At 46.0% G+C, this 23,108-nt stretch overlaps 1 protein-coding gene across 7 annotated transcripts in view; it reads right to left on the bottom strand.

Annotated features, from left to right (window-relative positions):
* EFL1 (elongation factor like GTPase 1) overlaps nt 1-23,108 on the bottom strand; it is a 233,633-nt gene that overhangs the window by 32,108 nt on the left and 178,417 nt on the right. For 6 of the 7 annotated variants that reach the window (XM_078771785.1, XM_078771786.1, XM_078771787.1 and 3 more), the window contains one exon: nt 15,618-15,845. In XM_078771785.1, the coding sequence (XP_078627911.1) occupies nt 15,618-15,845 (228 nt within the window). The remainder of the gene's footprint in view (nt 1-15,617; nt 15,846-23,108) is intronic. The other variant, XM_078771789.1, reaches the window with a different exon arrangement.

Genomic DNA, 23,108 nt, shown 5'->3' with positions numbered 1-23,108 from the left:
AGGAAATGGAGCAGATGAGGGTAGCATCTGGGCAGGAGATGCAAGTGATGGGAGAGGAGATCAGAAGAGGAGTGAGTGAGGAGGTCGGAGGAGTGCGCGAGGAGGTGAGGCACTGTAAGGAGCACATGGAGAAGGAGGTGAGAAAGGGGACTGTAAAGTTACAAGGGGGCATAGAGGACCTGACGCAGGAAGTAGAACAGCTGACGGAGGGACAAAAAGGACTAACGGAGCAGGTTCAAAGGAACACTGCGGTATTAGGAGGGTTAAAAGCGACACAGAAAGAACTAAAAGACGACTTGATAGCGACGAAGAGGGAATGTCAGATGGTACGTGAGGGACTGACAACGAGGTTGGACGAGGTGACAGAGGTAATGGAGACGAAGAACCGGCAGGTGAGGACGCAAATGGAAACGGTCAAGGTAGCCTTAGAGGACGAACTTGAGGAGACGTACCGGGAAATAAAAGAGGTGAAGCAGAAATTAGAAGAAGTGGAAGAAGGGGTGAGCGAAATTAAGAAGCGACGGAGAGGGGATAAGAAAGAGATAAAGGAGGAGATAAAAGAATTGGTCCGAAGTCTGTGTTCGGATCGTGATGATGTGCTCATTAACCGGATGAGGGATTCGCAGGTGATGGAGGAGAAGCGAAGAGGAAGAGGACCCGGTGTAAGTGGTGACCAATATGGTCGTGCGTATGATGCGCCAGGTGATTTAAGAAGCTTGGGGGTCGAGATGGACCCGGGTGTTCGTGAGAGGCCGTTGGTGAAGTGTGCGACAGGTCTGGTGTGCGAAAAAGGAGGTGTGCGAGAAAGTCCGACTCTGGGGTGTATGAGGAAAAAGTGCGTGCCAAGGAGTGAGGGTGCTGGCGAGAGTGAGTCGGTCGTAGCGCGTGTGCGAGGGAGCACATGGAAGCGCGTAGTGAGGAGTGTTACGGAGGGTGTAAAGGGAGAATGCACGCCTGTGGTGAGTGTTACAGAGGATGTAACGGGAGAGGGTGTGCGAGAAAGATGTGTGACAGACAGGTGCATGAGGAAAGAGTGCGCTGTCAAGAGTAAGGGTGAGTGCGCTGTCAAGAATGGAAGTGAGAGTAGTGAGAGTGACAAGGAGCGTGAGTTGGTTGTGACAGGTGAGCGAGGATGTACACCTGGAATGGAAGGATGCACACCTGGAATGGTAGAGCGTGAGTGGGAATGCACGCTGGAATTGGTAGTGAGGCACGTGGTTGGGTGTGCGAGTGAGAGCACACCTGTGATTGTCACAGAGGAGGTGACCGAGGAGGGGGCGCGAAGAGGTGTGTTGGTGAGGTGTGCGAGCGACGAATGTGTGCCAAGGTGCTCGGTGGTCAGGTGTGTGACCAAGGCTGTGAGTGGAATGAGTGTACCGAGGTGTGTAAGGAAAGGTACGAGGAGCATGGAAACGGCTGGATGTGTGAGCAAGGAACGGGCTGCGGGGTGTAAGCATGCAGGTGAGGCATCGAAGGTAACCGGGTTAGAGGTTAGAGCGACTTTTAGCCGAATCGGGCCCTCGGTGCGTGCTGGGCTTCGCGTGCCGCGAGGACCAGCGGGGATCCGAGCCACGGCGGGTTCGAAAGGACCGCCGTGCGCGATCCACGCTGGGCCTCGCGTGGAACGGCCGCGTCCGGGCTCCACTAGGCGGAGCGGGCAGCCCGATAGGAAGGGTCGTCATGGCGACCACTTTTTGTTGAGGCATTCCGGCAGGTCGAGATCGGGACATTGGATGGCTCCACGCCGAGGTGGTGCGTGGGATCTCGGCCCATGTAAGCCCCCGTCCCTGCACCGAGTGCCGGACGCATCCAGCCGCTGGCACAGAACAACCCGCATTCATGGCTTGGCTTTACGAAGCCGGGCTTTGGACAGGAATTGGCGCACCGAGAGGCATTAGTGAGTAGACTGTGTGATGAGGATAGTGTTTTGGCCCCAAAATTAGAAAAAACCAGGATTTGATGATTGGCAAAGGATTGGCAGTAGTGATTGGCAGATGATGGGCAGTGATTGGCCAAATTTTTGATTTGTTGAAATTTGATGTGCAAAATTGGTAGTGAGCGATGGGCCCGGTGGGTAAGGGGGGCATCCCTGCCACCCTTCCCATGTGGGGCAAATGCGCAATAGATTATGGGGTGTAGGGCAGTGAAAACTAGCCCGGGTGGGTTAGGTTATATTGTTAGGGATCTAGCGAAGATGACATTAGGTGACGTTAAGTTTAGTTAGTGACTGATACCTGTAGTGGGGACGCAGGTAGATTAGTGTGGATGATAATGACGTGGGAGCGCAATAGTTTAAAGGGGCGACTGGGAAGCGCAAGTTTCAGAGGGGAGTAGTTAGATGAGATGATGCTGTGTGAGAGCTGGACAGGTGTGTGGAGCAGTGTATGAGTAGTGAGTGTTGTGGATCAGCGCGAATGCGCTTGGGGAGAGAAGGGTGCAGGTGGCACCAGGTGTGAGAGCACAGGTGTGCAAGTACAGGTGTGTGGAATATATGGAGCAGTGAATGAGTGGTGTGGAGAGAGTTGGAGTAAGTGGTACGGAGTGGTCTGCATGGTGCGAAGGTGTGGATGGGGGAAGAGTGGACCCCTTTCACGAGTACCCGGGGCGGGTAGTGTAAGCGTTAGGTAGAGGGTATAGGTAAATTGTGGTTGGATATTGGCATTTGTGGTGCGGTTGCAGAATGGTATTGTGGATGGGTGCATTAGTGTTGTGGAAATGGCTGGGCGTGTAGCCTGTTAGTGTGTGTAGTTGGTTGGGCACTCCACCACTGTGAGGATGTCGGCCAGGTGAGGCCGCAGGTGGGCTCTGGGAGCCGTTAGTGTCAGTGGGGCCCGAGGATCCGGAGGACGGACCCGGGTAGCCCAGTGCCAGAGAGGGCACCGAGTGGGGAGAGCGCCAGAGGGCCTTCCCCAGGTAGTTAGGTTAGGGTAAGGAGCAGGTAAGCTCGGAGGCAACTGCAGTGGTGGAGGTGTGCAGGTGGGTAGACCTGCGGGGAGAGCTACACGTCGCGGCCCAGAAATTGTGCGAGGGCACCGGGAGATGAATCGGGGGAGTGAGACCCCAAATTGAAAAGCACCACAGTTTGGTCAATGGGAATTGGTTTTTAGAACCCATAGTGTAAGAGGGCCAATGGTTTGGCAGGAGAAAGACCCCGGGTAATGTAAAGTTGTTAAAGTCATTTAGGAAATAGTTAGGATTGATGAACCTGTCGCACCATACGCAGCCACTTACCTGTGGTGATGATGACTCCACACCTGTGTTTCTTTGTTCTGTGTGCAGGAAATGAGAATTGCTGTGTGGATTGGTGAGACGCATCACGACGTGGATGAGACATTGGGGTGATTCCATCTCTCCCTCCTTAGGAGGGACTGATGATGAATTGGTGATGGCAAATTATGATGTTGAGTTGGAGATGGCAAATTGTGATGAGAGTTGGAAATGGCAAATTTGATTGGTTAGGAGGGAGAGAAGACGAATTTGGTTTATGGGAGGAACGGGGAAGACAGTAGGGACGTTTGTTGATTTGTAAAGTAGATGTTTATGGGTAGTGTTGTGTTTTGTGGATACAGTAAGGGGTAAGGGAGGGGCCATGTAGGTTACCTGGTGGGGGGGGGGGGGGGCGTACGATAGGAACGTACCTGTCTCACCTGGTTCCCATGTGCCCCCAGTGTGCATCATCTTATATTGCGTGCACTTTTGCGCCCTTACCACCTTACTCACTTGTCTTCTTCTTTTGTCTCCCACCTCCGAGGATCTGGCTTTGCGGCAGAGAGAGAGGAGAGAGAGGTGCTGGCTCCGCAGTTGTGGGCCTGCACTTTCGCTGCTTGCTGCCGGGATCGATACACCATATGGACCGCAATGTTTTTGGCCGCCCACCATGGACCGCAGTTCTTTTGCGGGCAAGCACCACCCGTGGAAGGACCTATGGGTCAACGTGGCACCTATGCCATACAGGTGAACCACTTTTAGTTGGCCCCCTGACGGCCACAATACAGAAATGGACGCGGTTGGCGCCTTTCTTTATTTTTGAAAGAAGCAAGAAGGCCAAGTGCACCACATGAAGGCAAGACCAGCGGCAGAACATCGGCCGGCTGCGACACCACCGGTGATTTATGAACGCTTTATTGGTGCACCGGATGGTGCTGACTGTACATGATGGGGTGGTGCTTTTGGTGCTTGGATGGGGTGCTCTGCACATTATTAAAGGCCGTAAGGCCACAGAGCACTCGTGGGTTGGTGTATCGATGCTGGCATGCGTGCTCTCTCTATGCATAACATCTGCATGTGTTCCTCCAAAAACAGGTCCTGGATCGTAGTGTAAATATCAGCGTAGTCTTGTGTAAATAATGCTCCCTACCGGCTGTATGTTTAGTTTGAGGATTCTTTCCGCGATTCGGTTATCCTGTGGGTGTGTTTCTGTGAGGAGAAGGGTGCAACGTCGCAGGGGGACATATTTACTCATTTGTGAACATCTGTAAAACTGTCGCACTCAGGGTAGAGTTAATAGTAGAGGGAACTACATCTGAGTGCCACACTAACGTAGGTAAAAATTTATCGGGTCGGGACGCCCCGAGGGTAGAGAAGGGTGCAATGTTGCGGATATGGGATTTGGCCTCCATCCATATCCGCTTGTAAATATTCCCCTATTTCCCCAATACTCCCCAACTATCCCCAATCCCCCATTCCCTAGTCCCATTGTCTGTAAACAACACTCTGTAGAACCGACCTTCCCCTTTTTCCCCCATTAAATGTCGTGCCCAGGTTCACCGCATCTCACGTAGACAACTATAGGACATCTTGCTAGTTATTCTTAGTCTATGTCAGTTAAGGACTCGTTTCCATTAATTCTGACTCTTCGTTGCACCAGAATGTGATTGTATGGCACCAGTAGTGAGTTTAGGACCTCCCCATACCTCCTCCCATCTTCCTCATGAAACTACAACAACAACAACAACTACAACAACAGCGCGCGGGGAGTGTGCGTCCTCACTCCGGCTTGGTTAGCCGCCATTGCCCACGTGCTCCGACGGGGTTACCACGAAGGGGCTGACTGTCGGCCCCTCGTCAAGGGCGGAGCCCGGTAACCCCCCGCACCCAATAAGAAGCAACGGGCCGATTCCATCTGGGGCGGAGCTAACGAGCCGAGGGCGTGTCACTCCCCGCTGGATATACGCAGCGACTTACCGGACGTGACGTAAGATGCGCCCCCAGCTTGGAAAGAGAAGTCGCCACCTCCGAGCGCTGAGAGACCTCCCTGCATCTTTTGGACCGCGCTTTATCCTGTCCCTGAGCCAAGGTGCACCTTGTGCTATCCATCGACTACCTGCCCTTCCTTGCCATCAATCCCTGTGTGAGTCAGCCTTGTCCTGTTTATCTGTGGTCTGTCGGGGCTACTATAAGACCGTGATTAAGTGCCCACCTTCCTATGCTGTACCTCTTGTCAGTGTAATCTAAACGTTCTGCATACAAATATTATAACCTCCTCCGGAGGTCTTGAGAACTGTACCCCTGGTGTCGTGTCATCTAACCCAGCCGTTGCGTCCTTTCCTTAATTGATTTAGCATAGCGCGATTTGGCCAACGTTCGAGTGGAATCGGGTAAACTGTGCAGACGCGGTCATACCAAACCGCTCGGTAAACTAACATCCAAAACCGCGTCTGTAACAATATATATATATATACATATATATATATATATATATATATATATATATATATATATATATATATATATATATATATATATATATATATATATATATATATATATATGTATGTGTATATATATATATATATATATGTATATATATATATATATATATATATATATATATTGTCACGTGTAAAAGTAAGTACACCCCATGTAAAGTTTTGACTTTTTCAACATATTTCAACATACAGCTATTTGATCTTCAGTTCAACAATATTGATAGATAAAGGTGATATAATATAACAAATATCATGAAACATTTACATTTTGTAGTCCATTGTATAATTTAAATAAACATAAATGCAAATTTCGCAAGTGGAAAAAGTAAGTACACCCCGACATTTATCACTACTTCAAATACCTAAAATTAGAATCAGGTGCACCAGCTCAGGTGCAAATGATTAGAACATCGTTAGAGAGGATCTTGGAGGAACCTGTCTTATTTAAACCTCAGACATTTAGTTTGGTTTGCTCTTTGTTGTTGAAGTGTGCGGCGTCACCATGCCTAGATCAAAAGAGCTCTCTGAGGCCTTCAGAAAGAAGGTTATAGATGCCTCCGAGTCTGGGAGGGATTTAAAAAGATCTCCAAACAATTTGAAATCAATCATTCGACTGTCCGGAAGATCATCTACAAGTGGAGAAGATTTCAAACAACTGCCAACTTGTTCAGGCCAGGCCGCCCCAGCAAGTTCAGCCCGAGAGCAGACCACAAGATGCTGAGAGAAGTCTCTAAGAACCCCCCAATGTCATCACAGGACCTACAGGTAGCTCTTGCTACTGTTGATGTCAAAGTGCACGAGTCTACCATAAGAAAGAGGCTGCATAAGTTTGATCTACATGGGAGGAGTGCCAGGAGGAAACCTTTGCTGTCCAGAAAGAACATCAGGGCAAGAATAAAGTTTGCCAATGAACACCTAGGCAAAGACCAGCACTTCTGGAACAATGTGCTCTGGACAGATGAGTCAAAGGTAGAGCTATTTGGCCAGAGTAGCAGAAGACATGTTTGGTGAAAACCAAAGACAGCATTTGACCACAAGAACCTGATACCAACTGTAAAGCATGGTGGTGGAAATATTATGCTTTGGGGCAGCTTTGCTGCATCAGGGCCTGGGCAGCTCACCATCATAGAATCCACTATGAACTCTTCATTGTCCCAGACGGTGCTTGAGGATAATGTGAGGCCATCTGTCGGAAAGTTGAAGCTCAACCGAAGGTGGACCTTGCAACATGACAATGACCCTAAACATACCAGTAAATTCACCAAGGAATGGCTGAAAAGAAAGAAATGGAGGGTTCTGGAATGGCCAAGTCAAAGCCCAGGATCTAAATCCCATCGAGATGTTGTGGGGGGATTTCAAACGAGCTGTGCATGCAAGAAACCCCTCAAACATCGCACAGCTGAAAGAATTCTGCATGGAGGAGTGGGCAAAAATTTCTCCCAGTCGATGTCAGAGACTGGTAGACAGTTATAAGAAATGCCTACTTGAGGTTGTTTCTGCCAAAGGGGGCAATACCACCTATTGGAGCCAAGGGTGTACTTACTTTTTCCACATGCGAAATTTGCATTGATGTTTATTTAAATTATACAATGGACGACAAAATGTAAATGTTTCATGATATTTGTTATGTTATATCACCTTTATCTATCAATATTGTTGAAATGAAGATCAAACAGCTGTATGTTGAAAAAGTCAAAACTTTACATGGGGTGTACTTACTTTTTCACGTGACTGTATGTATGTATGTGTATGTGTATATATAGGCATTATCGCACTATCAACTTCCGTAAGCTAAACACTCTTTCACCTACCTCATTCTCATCCACCCGCACTGAAAAAATGTCCACTTCTCCCTTCGTTGACCTCCACACCCCTTCCGACCTCACTGACTACTACAACCACACTCTCTCCTCCTGCCTTGACCAGCTTGCTCCTGTAAAAACCAAAACAGTTTCTTTCACCCATTCTGCTCCCTGGTTTACCCCTGAACTCCGCCTGATGAAAACTCGTGCTCCCCAACTTGAAAGACTCCGCAATAAAACAGGTCTCACAGTTCACTCCCAAGCCTACAAGGACCACCTACAACACTACAAAGATGCCCTCTCCCGCGCCCGCTCCACCTACTACTCTCAAATTATCCACTCTGGCTCCGGAAACCCAAAAGCACTCTTCTCGACAATAAACAAACTCCTCCACCCCCTGAACACCACCACCCAGTCATTCACAGTAGACAACTGCATCTCCTTCCTCTCTTTCTTCCAACGCAAAATTGACAACATCTACAACAGCTTGACCACCGCCGCACCCGCTCCCCCTCCAACCACCTGCCCCCCCTTGTCCTGCCATCCCCTGTCTCGGTTCTCCCCAATCTCCCCTACTGACCTCTCTGAACTCCTCATAGGAATGAAAACTGCCACCTGCAGTCTTGACCCCATCCCCTCCAGCTTTGTCAAAGCCTCCCTCCCTGCTCTCTCTCCACTTATCATTGCAACAATAAACTCCTCCCTGTCTACAGGCATCGTCCCACCTTCCCTCAAAATTGCTGCTGTTACCCCCATTCTAAAAAAACCTGGTCTAAACCCTGACACCCTAAACAACTTCAGACCCATCTCCAACCTACCCTTTCTGTCAAAAGTTTTGGAACACGCTGTAGCCACTCAACTCAAACATCACCTCTCTGCCAATAACCTGTATGAAACATTCCAATCCGGATTCTGCTCCAACCACAGTACTCAAACTGCTCTCCTCAAAATCACCAACGACCTTCTCCTCTGACGCTGGCAACCTCAACATTCTTGTCCTCCTCGACCTCAGCGCTGCCTTTGACACCATCCTCCTCACCCGACTTGAATCCACCTTTAACGTTACCGGCACTGCCCTCTCTTGGATTAAATCATACCTCTCTGACAGACGCCAGTTTAACTCCATCAATAACTGCAAATCCCCCACTGCTCCCCTCCCCCAAGGTGTCCCCCAAGGTTCAGTTCTTGGCCCCTCTCCTCTTCATCCTTTACCTGTCCCCCCTCGGTCACTTAATCCGCCGTCATGGTCTCCAATTCCACTGCTTCGCCGATGACATCCAGCTTTTCATCTCCACCAAGTCCGTCTCCACCGACACCCACTCTATCCTGACAAACTGCATCACTGAAATAAAATCCTGGCTTCAAATCAACTTCCTCAAACTTAACTGTGATAAATCTGAAATAATCATCATTGGCCCAAAAACGCTCACAAAATCCACCCATAACTTTGCCCTCAACATCGACGGTATCCCAGTATCCACCTCCCCTCACATCCGGAATCTTGGCGTCAACTTTGACCAAACCCTCTCCTTCGACAAATACACGAAACAGATCACAAAGTCAGCCTTCTTTCACCTGAAAAACATTGCACGTCTCCGCTCATCCCTCTCCTCCACAGCTGCAGAAACCCTCATCCATGCCTTCATCACCTCCCGTCTGGACTACTGCAATAGCCTCATCTATGGTTCACCCTCAAAAATCACCAATAAACTCCAATACATTCAGAACTCCGCTGCCCGTCTACTCACCCATTCCCGGACCCGTGACCACATCACCCCCGTCCTTTACAAGCTTCACTGGCTCCCCATCCCCCAGAGAATCCAGTACAAAATCCTCCTCTTGACATACAAAGCCCTCCATAACCTGGCCCCATCCTACCTGGCTGACCTCCTCTCCAGACACACTCCCACCCGCAACCTCCGCTCTGCTGGTACCAACCTTCTGACCCCCTCCATCCGGACCAAATTCAGATCCTGGGGGGACAGGGCCTTCTCCATCGCTGCTCCCACCCTCTGGAACTCACTACCTCACACCATCAGAGACTCCTCCTCACTCACCACATTCAAAACCTCACTAAAGACCCACCTGTTCAACACTGCATTCAACATTCAACACACAGCATTTAACGCCTGACTATCTCTTCTCCTTCTCCCTCCTTTTGCTGTAAATGTTTCCCTATTGATTCTTGTCTTTTTGCAATTGTTGTTTTCATGTATTGTTATGCATTATGTTTTCCACTCTGTCAAAGCGCCTTTGGGCTTCTTGAAAAGCGCTATACAAAATAAATGAATTATTATTATTATTATTATTATTATTAATATATATATATATATATATATATATATATATATATATATATATATAATAATGCATTTATTTTATATAGCGCTTTTCAGGAAGCCCAAAGACGCTTTGACAGAGTGCAAAACATAATGCATAGCAAAAAATAAAAACAATTGCAAAAAAGAAGAATCAATAGGGAAATATTCAAAGCACAAAGGAGGGAGAAGGAGAGGAGATAGTCAGGGGTTAGATGCTGTGGGTTAAATGTTGAATGCAGTGTTGAACAGGTGCGTCTTGAGTGATGTTTTGAATGTGGTGAGTGAGGAGGAGTCTCTGATGGTGTGAGGTAGTGAGTTCCAGAGGGTGGGAGCAGCGATGGAGAAGGCCCTGTCCCCCCAGGATCTAAATTTGGTCCGGGGAGGGAGAGGGGGGGGGGGGGGGGGGTCAAGAGGTTGGTACCAGCAGAGCGGAGGTTGCGGGTGGGAGTGTGTCTGGAGAGGAGGTCAGCCAGGTAGGATGGGGCCAGGTTATGGAGGGCTTTGTAGGTCAAGAGGAGGATTTTGTACTGGATTCTCTGGGAGATGGGGAGCCAGTGAAGCTTGTAAAGGACGGGGGTGATGTGGTCACCGGTCCGGGAATGGGTGAGTAGACGGGCAGCAGAGTTTTTTATTTATTTATTTATTTTTTGTTTGTATACTGAATCGAGGCTCGTGAAAGAGCTAACATTTACTTCACAAACAAATCAACCAGACAAACAAGATATATAAAAAGAGGGAGCGGAAGACAAGAGAAGGGAAAGCACACAAACACTTGAGTACCATTTATTAGCCGTCTGTACCATTTTCTTCTGTTCTGAATGTATTGTTCTGAATGTATTGGAGTTTATTGGTGATTGTTGAGGGTGAACCATAGAGGAGGCTATTGCAGTAGTCCAGACGGGAGGTGATGAAGGCGTGGATGAGGGTTTCTGCAGCCACGGAGGAGAGGGACGGACGGAGACGGGCGATGTTTTTCAGGTGAAAGAAGGCTGTCTTTGTGAGTATTTGTCGAAGGAGAGGGTTTGGTCAAAGATGATGCCAAGATTCCGGATGTGAGGGGAGGTGGACACTGGGATACCGTCGATGTTGAGGGCAAAGTTATGGGTGGATTTTATGAGCGTTTTTGGGCCAATGATGATTATTTCAGATTTATCACAGTTAAGTTTGAGGAAGTTGATTTGAAGCCAGGATTTTATTTCAGTGATGCAGTTTGTCAGGATAGAGTGGGTGGCGGTGGAGATGGACTTGGTGGAGATGAAAAGCTGGATGTCATCGGCGAAGCAGTGGAATTGGAGACCATGACGGCGGATTAAGTGACCGAGGGGGGACAGGTAAAGGATGAAGAGGAGGGGGCCAAGAACTGAACCTTGGGGGACACCTTGGGGGAGGGGAGCAGTGGGGGATTTGCAGTTATTGATTGAGATGAACTGGCGTCTGTCAGAGAGGTATGATTTAATCCAAGAGAGGGCAGTGCCGGTAATATTAAAGGTGGTTTCAAGTCGGGTGAGGAGGATGGTGTGATCGATGGTGTCAAAGGCGACGCTGAGGTCGAGGAGGATGAGAATGTTGAGGTTGCCAGCGTCAGAGGAGAGGAGAAGGTCGTTGGTGATTTTGAGGAGAGCAGTTTCAGTACTGTGGTTGGAGCAGAATCCGGATTGGAATGTTTCATACAGGTTATTGGCAGAGAGGTGATGTTTGAGTTGAGTGGCTACAGCGCGTTCCAAAACTTTTGACAGAAAGGGTAGGTTGGAGATGGGTCTGAAGTTATTTAGGGTGTCAGGGTTTAGTCCAGGTTTTTTCAGAATGGGGGTAACAGCAGCAATTTTGAGGGACGGTGGGACGATGCCTGTAGACAGGGAGGAGTTTTTTGTTGCAATGATAAGTGGAGAGAGAGCAGGAAGGGAGGCCTTGACAAAGCTGGAGGGGATGGGGTCAAGAGTGCAGGTGGCAGTTTTCATTCCTATGAGGAGTTCAGAGAGGTCAGTAGGGGAGACTGGGGAGAATTGAGACAGGGGATGGCAGGATAAGGGGGGGCAGGTGGTTTGAGGGGGAGCAGGTGCGGCGGTGGTCAAGCTGTTGTAGATGTTTTCAATTTTGCGTTGGAAGAATGAAAGGAAGGAGATGCAGTTGTCTACTGTGAATGACTGGGTGGTGGTGTTCAGGGGGCTGAGGAGTTTGTTTATTGTAGAGAAGAGTGCTTTTGGGTTTCCGGAGCCAGAGTGGATAATTTGAGAGTAGTAGGCGGAGCGGGCGCGGGAGAGGGCATCTTTATAGTGCTGTAGGTGGTCCTTGTAGGCCTGGGAGTGAACTGTGAGACCTTTTTTATTGCGGCGTCTTTCAAGTTGGCGAGTACGAGTTTTCATCAGGCGGAGTTCAGGGGTAAACCAGGGAGCAGAATGGGTGAAAGAAACTATTTTGGTTTTTATAGGTGCAAGTTGGTCAAGGCAGGAGGAGAGAGTGTGGAGTGTGTGTGTGTATGTATGTATGTATGTATGTACGTACGTACGTACGTACATATATATATATATATATATCTATATATATATATATATATATATATATATATATATATATATATATATATATATATATATATATATATATATATATATATCTATATATATATATACAGTGGAACCTTGACTTACGAGTGCCCCAACTTACGAGTTTTTCGAGATACGAGCCGTCGCTCGGGTGGTTTATTGCTTTGAGATGCGAGCCGAGATCCGAGTTACGAGCTTTCGCCACCCGGTCACGTGGTTATCTTGCCGTGCAAGTACAGTATCTCTGTCGTATAGCGCTGCATTTTTGTTTTCGCATGTTGGTTATTTTGAGTTTACGCCGCCAGGTGGGTTCTGGTCACGTGGTTATCTTGCCGTGCAAGTACAGTATCTCTGTCGTATAGCGCTGCATTTTTGTTTTCGCATGTTGGTTATTTAGAGTTTATGCCACCAGGTGGGTTCTGGTCACGTGGTTATCTTGCCGTGCAAGTACAGTATCTCTGCCGTCAACTTGTTCAGAGTGCCGGCGATAGCTCGCCTTCTCTTTGTGGAAAACACGGTACTGAGAAGAAGAAGAGGATGATGTGCTTGGATATAAAACACGCAATCGTCGAAAAACATGAGCGAGGTGTCGAGGAGGACGTATATAACGGCAGAGGAGAAGAGCATGCCAGGCCACAACTTGTGGATATAAAACACGCAATCGTCGTGTTTTATATAAAACTTGTGCTTGGATATAAAACACGCAATCGTCGAAAAACATGAGCGAGGTGCCGAGGAGGACGTATATAACGGCAGAGGAGAAGAGCATGCCAGGCCACAACTTGTTCAGAGTGCCGGCGATAGCTCGCCTTCTCTTTGTGGAAAACACGGTACTGAGAAGAAGAAGAGGATGATGTGCTTGGATATAAAACACGCAATCGTCGAAAAACATGAGCGAGGTGTCGAGGAGGACGTATATAACGGCAGAGGAGAAGAGCATGCCAGGCCACAACTTGTGGATATAAAACACGCAATCGTCGTGTTTTATATAAAACTTGTGCTTGGATATAAAACACGCAATCGTCGAAAAACATGAGCGAGGTGCCGAGGACGACGTATATAACGGCAGAGGAGAAGAGCATGCCAGGCCACAACTTGTTCAGAGTGCCGGCGATAGCTCGCCTTCTCTTTGTGGAAAACACGGTGAGATCCTTAACATCCAACAACTAATGGGACGCAAACGGGGCGCCCAGTTTAGCGGTACACACATTGATGAATCACCCTGCCTGTGATTCACCCATGACAGGTTATAGCTGGGTCGGGATTCAAACCCAGGCTGGACAGTTTAGACTTTAGAGTCAAGTGTGCGTACCTCCAGTCCAGGCCATCCTGCCAACTTGTATGCTGCATACAGGTGAAATATAAAGCGCGAGATATTTTTATATATACAGTATATTTAAAAAAAAATTGGTGTGGTTTTTGGCGGGCTGGAACGGATTAATAGCATTTCAATGCATTTCAATGGGGAAATTTGATTTGAGATACGAGCAATTTGAGTTACGAGCTCGGTCACAGAACGAATTAAACTCGTAAGTCAAGGTTCCACTGTATATATATATATATATGTATACAGTGAAACCTTGACTTACGAGTTTAATTCGTTCTGTGACCGAGCTCGTAACTCAAATTGCTCGTATCTCAAATCAAATTTCCCCATTGAAATGCATTGAAATGCTATTAATCCGTTCCAGCCCCCCAAAAACCACACCAATTTTTTTTGAAATATATATATATATAAATATCTCGCGCTTTATATTTCACCTGTATGCAGCATACAAGTTGGCAGGATGGCCTGGACTGGAGGTACGCACACTTGACTCTAAACTGTCCAGCCTGGGTTTGAATCCCGACCCAGCTATAACCTGTCATGTCGGTGTTTCACAGGCAGGGTGATTCATCAATGTGTGTACCGCTAAACTGGGCGCCCGGTTTGCGTCCCATTAGTTGTTGGATGTTAAGGATCTCACCGTGTCTTCCACAAAGAGAAGGCGAGCTATCGCCGGCACTCTGAACAAGTTGTGGCCTGGCATGCTCTTCTCCTCTGCCGTTATATACGTCCTCCTCGGCATCTTTTTCCAGAAGAGCCCTGTCTCGTCACAGTTGAAGATTTGCTGGGGGATGTATCCTTCGGCTTCTATCAGTTCGGCAAAAGTTATAATAAAATCTTCAGCTGCCTTCACATCCGAGCTTGCTGCCTCACCATGCCTGACGACGTAGTGAATGCCGGTCCTCTTCTTAAAATTATCAAACCATCCCCGACTGGCTTTGAATGACTCTTCCGATGCCTCGTCCGTTGATGTTCCCGCCGTCTGCTGCACCAAATCCCCGTAAATGTCTCGTGCCTTCTCACAGATGATGCTCTCGGTCACGGTATCTCCTGCGAGCTGCTTCTCCGTCAACCACACAAACAACAACTTCTCCATCTCTTCATGGACAGAGGTCCGGAGCTTTGAAATAATCTTAATGCCCTTGGCTGGCGTTATAGCCTTTATCGACTCCTTCTGCTTCAAAATCGTACATATCGTAGAAGTACTACGATCGTACTGCCTCGCCAAGTCGACAACACGCACACCTCGCTCATGTTTTTCGACGATTACGTGTTTTATATCCAAGCTCGCTCGCTCGTAACTCAGATCTCGGCTCGCATCACAAAGCAAAAAACCGATCCGAGCGACGGCTCGTATCTCGGAAAACTCGTAAGTTGGTGCACTCGTAAGTCAAGGTTTCACTGTATATATATATATATATATATATATATATATATATATATATATATATATATATATATATATATATAGATATATATATATATATATATATATATATATATATATAAATAAATATATATATCCTGAAACTTTTCAATGCACGACGATGATGCCTACCCACTCTACTCTATCCCCCTTTATCTTACCTGCTATTTCCTTTCTCGCAATTTGGTGTGTCTGTGTGTTTTTGTCCACTTGTTCCACTCCACTCTTCTGTCGATGCTAACTTTTTAACCGACTTTGTTAAGCATCACTCCAGGCAGAAAATGAAATAATAAGAACAGCAAACAAATTGTTGACAGGAAAAAAGGGGGTGGGTGGACAGGAATTACCATCAGGTCTTTGTCATAAGAAACAAAAGAGCATGAAAAATTTAGTTCAAACATTATTCAAAACACACAGGAGAACAGCACCTCTGTCGCACAAAATGCAGTTCTATGGAACCATACAAAAGCAAATATATGCAAATACTTACAATGCTATTATCGTAGTCCCTGTAGGTTCCTGCAGAGCACCGTATGTTCTCGATGCACTGCCAGACTGATGGTCGGGTGTAGCCCTCAACACGATTTAGCAGGAGGTTGGGGCCACAGCGCCGTGGACCAAAGGAGCATATCTGGCTAACTGCGTTCTTCCACTTCATGCCCTGAAAGCGGTCCTCCAGATCTCGTTTAAAATTCCGGATGGCGTCCAGCGTGTTCTGCTAAAGATCAAGCAGGTAAACAAAGCTGCAATGGCTTTATAATAATAATAATAATAATAATAATAATAATAATAATAATAAAGGAGTCTTTTTCGCCCCATCAAGCAGAGTAAACTACCCTCATGGCGCTTTACATTATCATGCGAACGCACACACACCGCACACACACACACAAACATACACACACCGCACACACACACACACACACAGACACACCTTCACTCTTGCCCTATTCCTCTCCCTCCCCATTCAAAACCCACAGATGTGTACTTCCCCTCCTCCTCCCCTCCCTCCCCCGCACATGTACACAGACATACTCTCGATCTCAAGAATAATATACAAGAATAATAACATTAAACACTCTCCATCAAACCAAATGTTTGATCACGATATTGCAATGAAATGTTGTTGTAATGTGCAACGAAATGCTGTTGTAATGAATGAATGAAATGTAGCATCGGCATACAGTCGTGGCCAAAAATATTGGCACCCTTACACTTTTTTCAAATAATGCATCATTTCTTCGAGAAAATTGATGAAATTAAAAAAAAATTTTGGAATCCAATATGTATTTCTTTGGTTTGCAGTCGAACAAAACAAAAAAAGCTGAATAAATTACGAAATCTCAGCTTATTCCACAAAGGAATCCTAAAATGGCCTGGCCAATATTATTGGCACTTTTTAGAAGTTGTTAGAAATAATTAAATTTCAAGCAGGTGATTCCCCTTTACCTTGGAATTGAGCTCACTTGTGGTGATTTGCAGGTGCCTGCAATATAAAAATCACTAATTCCACCACTTTTAATGGAGAAAAGGAGTCATTCTGCTGTTTTGTGTCACTGTGTGTACGATGTGTGTACCAAAGAGCATGGAGAATAGAAAGAAAACCAGATAATTGTCTGAAGAGGTCAGACACAAGATTGTAGCCAAGCATGGACACCCTCAAGGCGACAAGTCCATCTACAGAGACGTTGATGTTCCTGTGTCCACCATACGCAATGTTATCAGGAAGTTTAAGGCCCATGGCACTGTAGCCAACCTCCCTAGATGTGGCCGCAAGAGAAAGCTTGATCAAATATTGCAGCAAAGGATTGTTTGAATGGTGGAGAAAAAGTACCTCAATCAACTGTCAAACAGATTCAAGCTGACCTTCAGACACAATGTACGACAGTTTCAACTTGCACCGTCCGTCGCCAACTCAATGAAAGGGGGTTCTATGGTAGGAGACCCAGGAGCACCCCGAGAGAGAGAGAGAGAGAGAGAGAGAGAGAGAGAGAGAGAGAGAGAGAGAGAGAGAGAGAGAGAGAGAGAGAGAGAGAAGAGAGAGAAAGAGAGAGAAAGAGAGAGAAAGAGAGAGGAAAGAGAGAGAAAGAGAGAGAAAGAGAAAGAGAGAGAAAGAGAGAGAAAGAGAGAAAGAGAGAGAGAGAGAGAGAGAGAGAGAGAGAGAGAGAGAAAGAGAGAGAGAGAGAGAGAGAGAGAGAGAGAGAGAGAAAGAGAGAGAGAGAGAAAGAGAGACAGACATAGGAAACAGGACTGGAGAGAGAGAGACATCTCTATGTTTACAGAAAACAAAATGAAGCCTTCAAAGAAAAGAACAACTTCCCTACAGTCAAACATGGAGGAGATTCAGTGATGTTTTGGGGTTGCTATGCTGCCTCTGGCACTGGGTGCCTTGAATATGTGCATGACATCAGGAGATTACCAAGGCATTTTGGAGCACAATGTTCAACCCAGTGTCAGAAAGCTGGGTCTCCGTCAAAGGTTATGGGTCTTGCAGCAGGACAATGACCCCAAACACACTTCAAAAAGCACCCAGGCATGGTTCTAGACAAAACACTGGACTGTTCTGAAGTGGCCAGCAATGAGTCCAGATCTAAATCCCATTGAACACCTGTGGGGAGATCTGAAGGCAGCAGTTGGGAGAAGGCACCCTTCAAATCTGGGAGAACTGGAGCAGTTTGCACAAGAAGAGTGGGCCAAACTGCCAGTAGAGAGGTGTAGGAAGCTCATTCATGGCTATAGGAAGCACTTGTCTGCAGTTAGTTTGTCCAACGGCTGTGTGTGCTGCCAAATATTAAGTCGAGGGTGTCAATAATTTTGTCAATGCCATTTCTTTTTATTTTCTGATTAAAAAGGAAATATTAAGTTCTGAATCGAAAACAAAGGTGCTGTAATATTAACAGTGAAATAAATAATTGTGGAGACCAAATACTTTTGTTAATTTCAACTTATTTTTAGAGAAATTGTGAGTTATTTGAAACAAGCGTTACGCCTAGGTCCCCCGTCGGGGAAGTGATGTGAGTTGACAAAGTGGAAGACGCAGAAAACATGCTCTGATATGATATTTCGCTCACAAGGTTCAGACATACATGGAGGCGGCCATCTTGGATTTTGACGTGGCAACCCAATTTTCAATAGCGTTCTTTCTTATGTGTAGACACACCCACACACCAGATTAGAAGTTAGTAGTTCGTTTATTTTTCAAGATATTTCGCTGACAAGGTTCAGACATATATATGGGGGCGGCCATCTTGGATTTTGACGTGGCGACCCAATTTTCAATAGCATTCTTCCTTATGCCTAGATACACCCACACACCAGATTAGAAGTTGGTACTTCGCTTATTTTTCAAGATATTTCGCTCACAAGGTTCAGACATATAGATGGTGGCGGCCATCTTGGATTTTGACGTGGCGACCCAATTTTCAATAGCGTTCTTCCTTATGCCGAGATACACCCACACACCAGATTAGAAGTTGGTACGTCGCTTATTTTTCAAGATATTCAGCTCACAAGGTTCAGACATACATGGCGGCGGCCATCTTGGATTTTGACGTGGCGACCCAATTTTCAATAGGGTTCTTCCTTATGCCTAGATACACCCACACACCAGATTAATAGTTGGTACTTCGCTTATTTTTCAAGATATTTCGCTCACAAGGTTCAGACATACATGGCATCAGACATACATGGCGGCGGCCATCTTGGATTTTGACCTGGGTTGCACCCACACACCAAATTCGAATGCGGTCCTTCGCTTACGCACGCACGCACGCCTGCCCGCACGGACGGACGGACGGGAAAACCATAGTCCCCCTTTCGCTCCGTGGTGCGACGGGGGACAAAAAAGAGCAAGGGTGCTAATATTTTGGCCACGACTGTACATGCTACATACGAAGAATTCAACTTGTGTTTTGCAATTGATGAATGCATATCAAAACCTCTCAGTGAGCATTACACAACAAATGAGAATCGTATTACCTACTTAACAGACTGGCTATTAACAGCCATTCCTGCCGGTTTGATTGCACCATCACACGGATTGCAGAAAGGGCAACGATTACACTTCCCATCACAAAACCTGACGTTGCATAATATGCTCAGTTTAGAACAATAACAGACAACATGACAAGTCAGCATATGGGGTCAAACAATGAGAGAAGACCTCATAAAAGCTGCAGTTGGGTAGAAGATCCATTTTGAAGGGTGGCAGTGCAAAGATCAGGAATCGATCATCTAAAACCGATGTGATTAACGTGTTGTGATCCTGCTTTGACTGCTGTAAATACTTGATATGGTGAATACGTATCTGTTGGAAGATATAGTCTTTCTGATGTTCTACAAGCATTGGTTGAAAATGAATTGTCTGCAATCTTTGCCAAAAAATTGTCCCCACTCCCTGCTCAAAAACAGTCTGCTTACATAATATGGTATTTTTGGATGAAATCCAGTCTCATAAAATAGGGCCTGTAATAAACATTCTCAAACCAGGTGCACGACCTTACCTTTTACATAAACAAACGAGCAAGCAAACAACGAACAAACAAGAAAAACAAGTGAATCCTCTTGGATTGCGCTGAGGTTCGGGCATGGAATTTCTAGGAGGAAGTATAATTTGTATGCAATGAAAGTACATGTAATATGGGATCGAGTAAGATCGAGTAAGCTTCACCAGTGCGCGTGCGCGAATTTACGTCACGTCGGCAGCGAGAAGGCGTTCCCCAACACGAACCAATCAGGAACTGCCACGCCCACTTATATGATCTCAGAATTCCTGTGACAGGAATTAGCGTTACACTGGCTGGAAGTCATTCGCTAGAGGCGCTTCCTCAGCGCCAATCACCAGTGCGCGTGCGCGAATTTACGTCACGTCGGCAGCGAGAAGGCGTTCCCCAACACGAACCAATCAGGAACTGCCACGCCCACTTATATGATCTCAGAATTCCTGTGACAGGAATTAGCGTTACACTGGCTGGAAGTCAATCGCTAAAGGCGCTTCCTCAGCGCCAATAATTGTGAAATCCAATTTAACAACAGTTACCATGGAAACAGCAATTTGGCAATTTCAAAAATTTGACCTATCAAGTGTTTTACAATATTGAGGGGAGGGGTAGGGGAGATGACATGCCAAAGCTCCTGAAGAGAGCAGATGTTTGTCGTTGATAATAACTTCACAAAAAGTCCCATTTGATTATAACTAGCAACGGTACCCGCCCTACAGGCGAGGCTTCAATTGGGAGGCCAAAAGGACAAAGGCAAAATATCAGAAATGGAAGGCCTAAAAAATTTTTTTAACGATTCATATAAACATCCGTTAAATCATATCCACACGCAAATCATCAAAATCTAAACAGTATCTAACTATAATTCACCAAATGTCCCACAGTGATCGATACACTATGATCGTGATGATCGTGATCGTGAATCGTGATCGATAATCGTGTTCACAATCGCCATGTCATATGTACTCCCAATACGTGTTTCCTTCAGTTGAAATGGGTTCGAATTCCCTCAAGCAGGGATTAAACCCGTGTCCTTATAAAAGGTCTTTGTCCGAGGTCACCGAGTTCGATCGGTGCAGCAGTGCAGCGATCGGTGCAGCCGTTTGTGTGGCACTCGGGAAAACAACATCGTCACAATGAAAACATCGTCACAATGAATGTTATGCCAACGCGAATGTTATGCGGGAGTCCAAACCTGAGAATGCTGGAGACTAAAGCTGAAATTGGGAAAACCAAATAGCCTATTTTACTCCTGGAGATCTCAGGATTACCCACCCAAAATATCGTTGCGATCGGTTCAGCAGTTTTTACGGTACCTTCAAACGGACAGACAGACGGACGGGCATTTGGTGAATTATAGTAAGATGGGTTGAAATTGTCATGGGAACCGTGAACATGTCAAAACACAAAACGGCTAAATCGATCGTTCTGCTTTTGGTGAACCAGGTCTGTGACCCAATATGCAAGTTATATTCAAATTTCAAGCTAATCAGAAGAAAATTCACGATTGTGTGACCTTAACCTTTGACCTTTTGACCTCAAACAACACAAGAAGATGATATATGTCTGTGTGGTGTGCATCTAATGTGGTCTAACAGGTCTACATGTCTGAGGTCTTAAAATATCCAAGGAGTCTAAAGGATATATTCCTACAGTAGTTACTGGTCTAACGTGTCTATAAGGTCTAAGGAGTCTAAAGATGATCTAAAGACCGAAGCAACAAGTGGTCTAAAGCGTGTAAAGATCTTCAGGAGTATAAGCAGTGGAAAGGATATTAAATGGTCTAAAAGCCCCAGCCCTCTCCCTTCCACAGATCTCCCAAGGTCCCTGTTCCATGCTGTTGTTGTGCTTCTCTCTCTCTCCCTCTCTTGTCTCCCATCCCCTTTATTATATGTTCTATGTGTTTCTGTTTATTACCTCTGCCACCAAAGGTGAATGGAGGTTACGTTTTCACCTATGTCTGTTTGTACGTTTGTCTGTTTGTTTGTGAACAAAATATCTCAAAAAGTTGTGGACGGATTCGGACGAAATTTGGCAGAGATGTAGCGTATGTGACAATGACCAAGTGATTAGATTTTGGTGAAGATCCGGATTCGGATCCGGCTACTAGAATTTTTAAGTGATTCTTCACCATTGGGAGATAGGGCCAAAAACGATACATAGCAGGATATCTCAAAAAGTTGTGGACAGATTTGGACGAAACTTGGTGGACAGGTTGGGTGTGCGACAAGGAAGAATCAATTGGATTTTGGTGGATCTGAATATGTATTCGGATATGAGAATTATTTAATTTCTAAAGTGATTCTTCACCCATTGTGAGATAGGGCCAAAAACGATACAGAGCAGGATATCTCAAAAAGTTATGGATGTATTTGGACGAAACTTGTTACCCTGCGCTCGCGACGCGAAAAGCTGGGTTAAGCATTCAATTACGTACGTGTGCCGTACGTGTCTGTATTTTAAAAACGCATTTTCTCGGCAACTGTTGGTCCGATTGACATTAAATTTTCACCACAGGAGGACCTCCTCCTGCAGAATATTTTGTTGATTATTATGACGTCATAGGTCACGTGGTACAAGCACCATCTTGGAAAAACTTCGCACCTCTATATCCCTGAAACCACTCCATGGAAAAAATTGAGACCTGGCTCATTGTCAAGTACTCCCCATGGGGAATAAGCTATGTTACGGAAGATGTCATCGGTGCCTTCGTTATGACGTCATAATTCAACAAATACAACGCTAGATTCGATCAGTATGAATTTTTTTCTCTGCAATTCTTGGGCCGATTGACACAAGATTTTCACCATAGGAGCGCTTCCTCCTGCATAATATTTTAAAGATAATTATGACGTCATAGTTCAGCTGTAAAGGCACCATCTTGCAAAAAAACAAAAAACTTTGCCCCTCTATTTCTCCGACCACGCTCCATGGAAAAAAATTGAAACATGGCTCATTGTCAAGTACTCCACATGAGGAATTAAGATATGTGAATGATGACGTCATTGGTGCCTTCATTATGACATCATAAATTGACAGGGACAATGCTTAGTCTGATCATTTTGAAATTTATTGAACGTGATCTACGCAACAATTATATTAGAGAATATAAATTTATGTCACGTGGTCTGGCAGCCATATTGGATCAAAGGGAAAAAAAAACTTTCAAAACCAAGAGTTCACTCGCACCAAGTTGACCGTGCAGAGTAAGTATTCCATGAATACCATCTCGTTAACACTGTGAACATCTTCACATGATATCCCGTCTTACCCTGCGCTCGCGAAGCGAAAAGCGGGGTTAAGCAATCGGTGCGTACATGTGCCGTATGTGTGCCGTCTGCATTTTAAAAAATCATTTTCTCAGCAACTGATGGTCCGATTGACATGAAATTTTAGCGTTGGAGCACCTCTGCCTGCAGATTTTTTTGCTGATAATTATGACGTCATAGGTCACGTGTTACGGACGCCATCTTGGAAAAACG

Source organism: Myxine glutinosa, chromosome 2 (assembly GCF_964187855.1).
Source record: "Myxine glutinosa chromosome 2, kmMyxGlut1.1, whole genome shotgun sequence".
Lineage (NCBI taxonomy): Eukaryota > Metazoa > Chordata > Myxini > Myxiniformes > Myxinidae > Myxine > Myxine glutinosa.
This window is presented reverse-complemented; position numbering and strand designations above follow the sequence as displayed.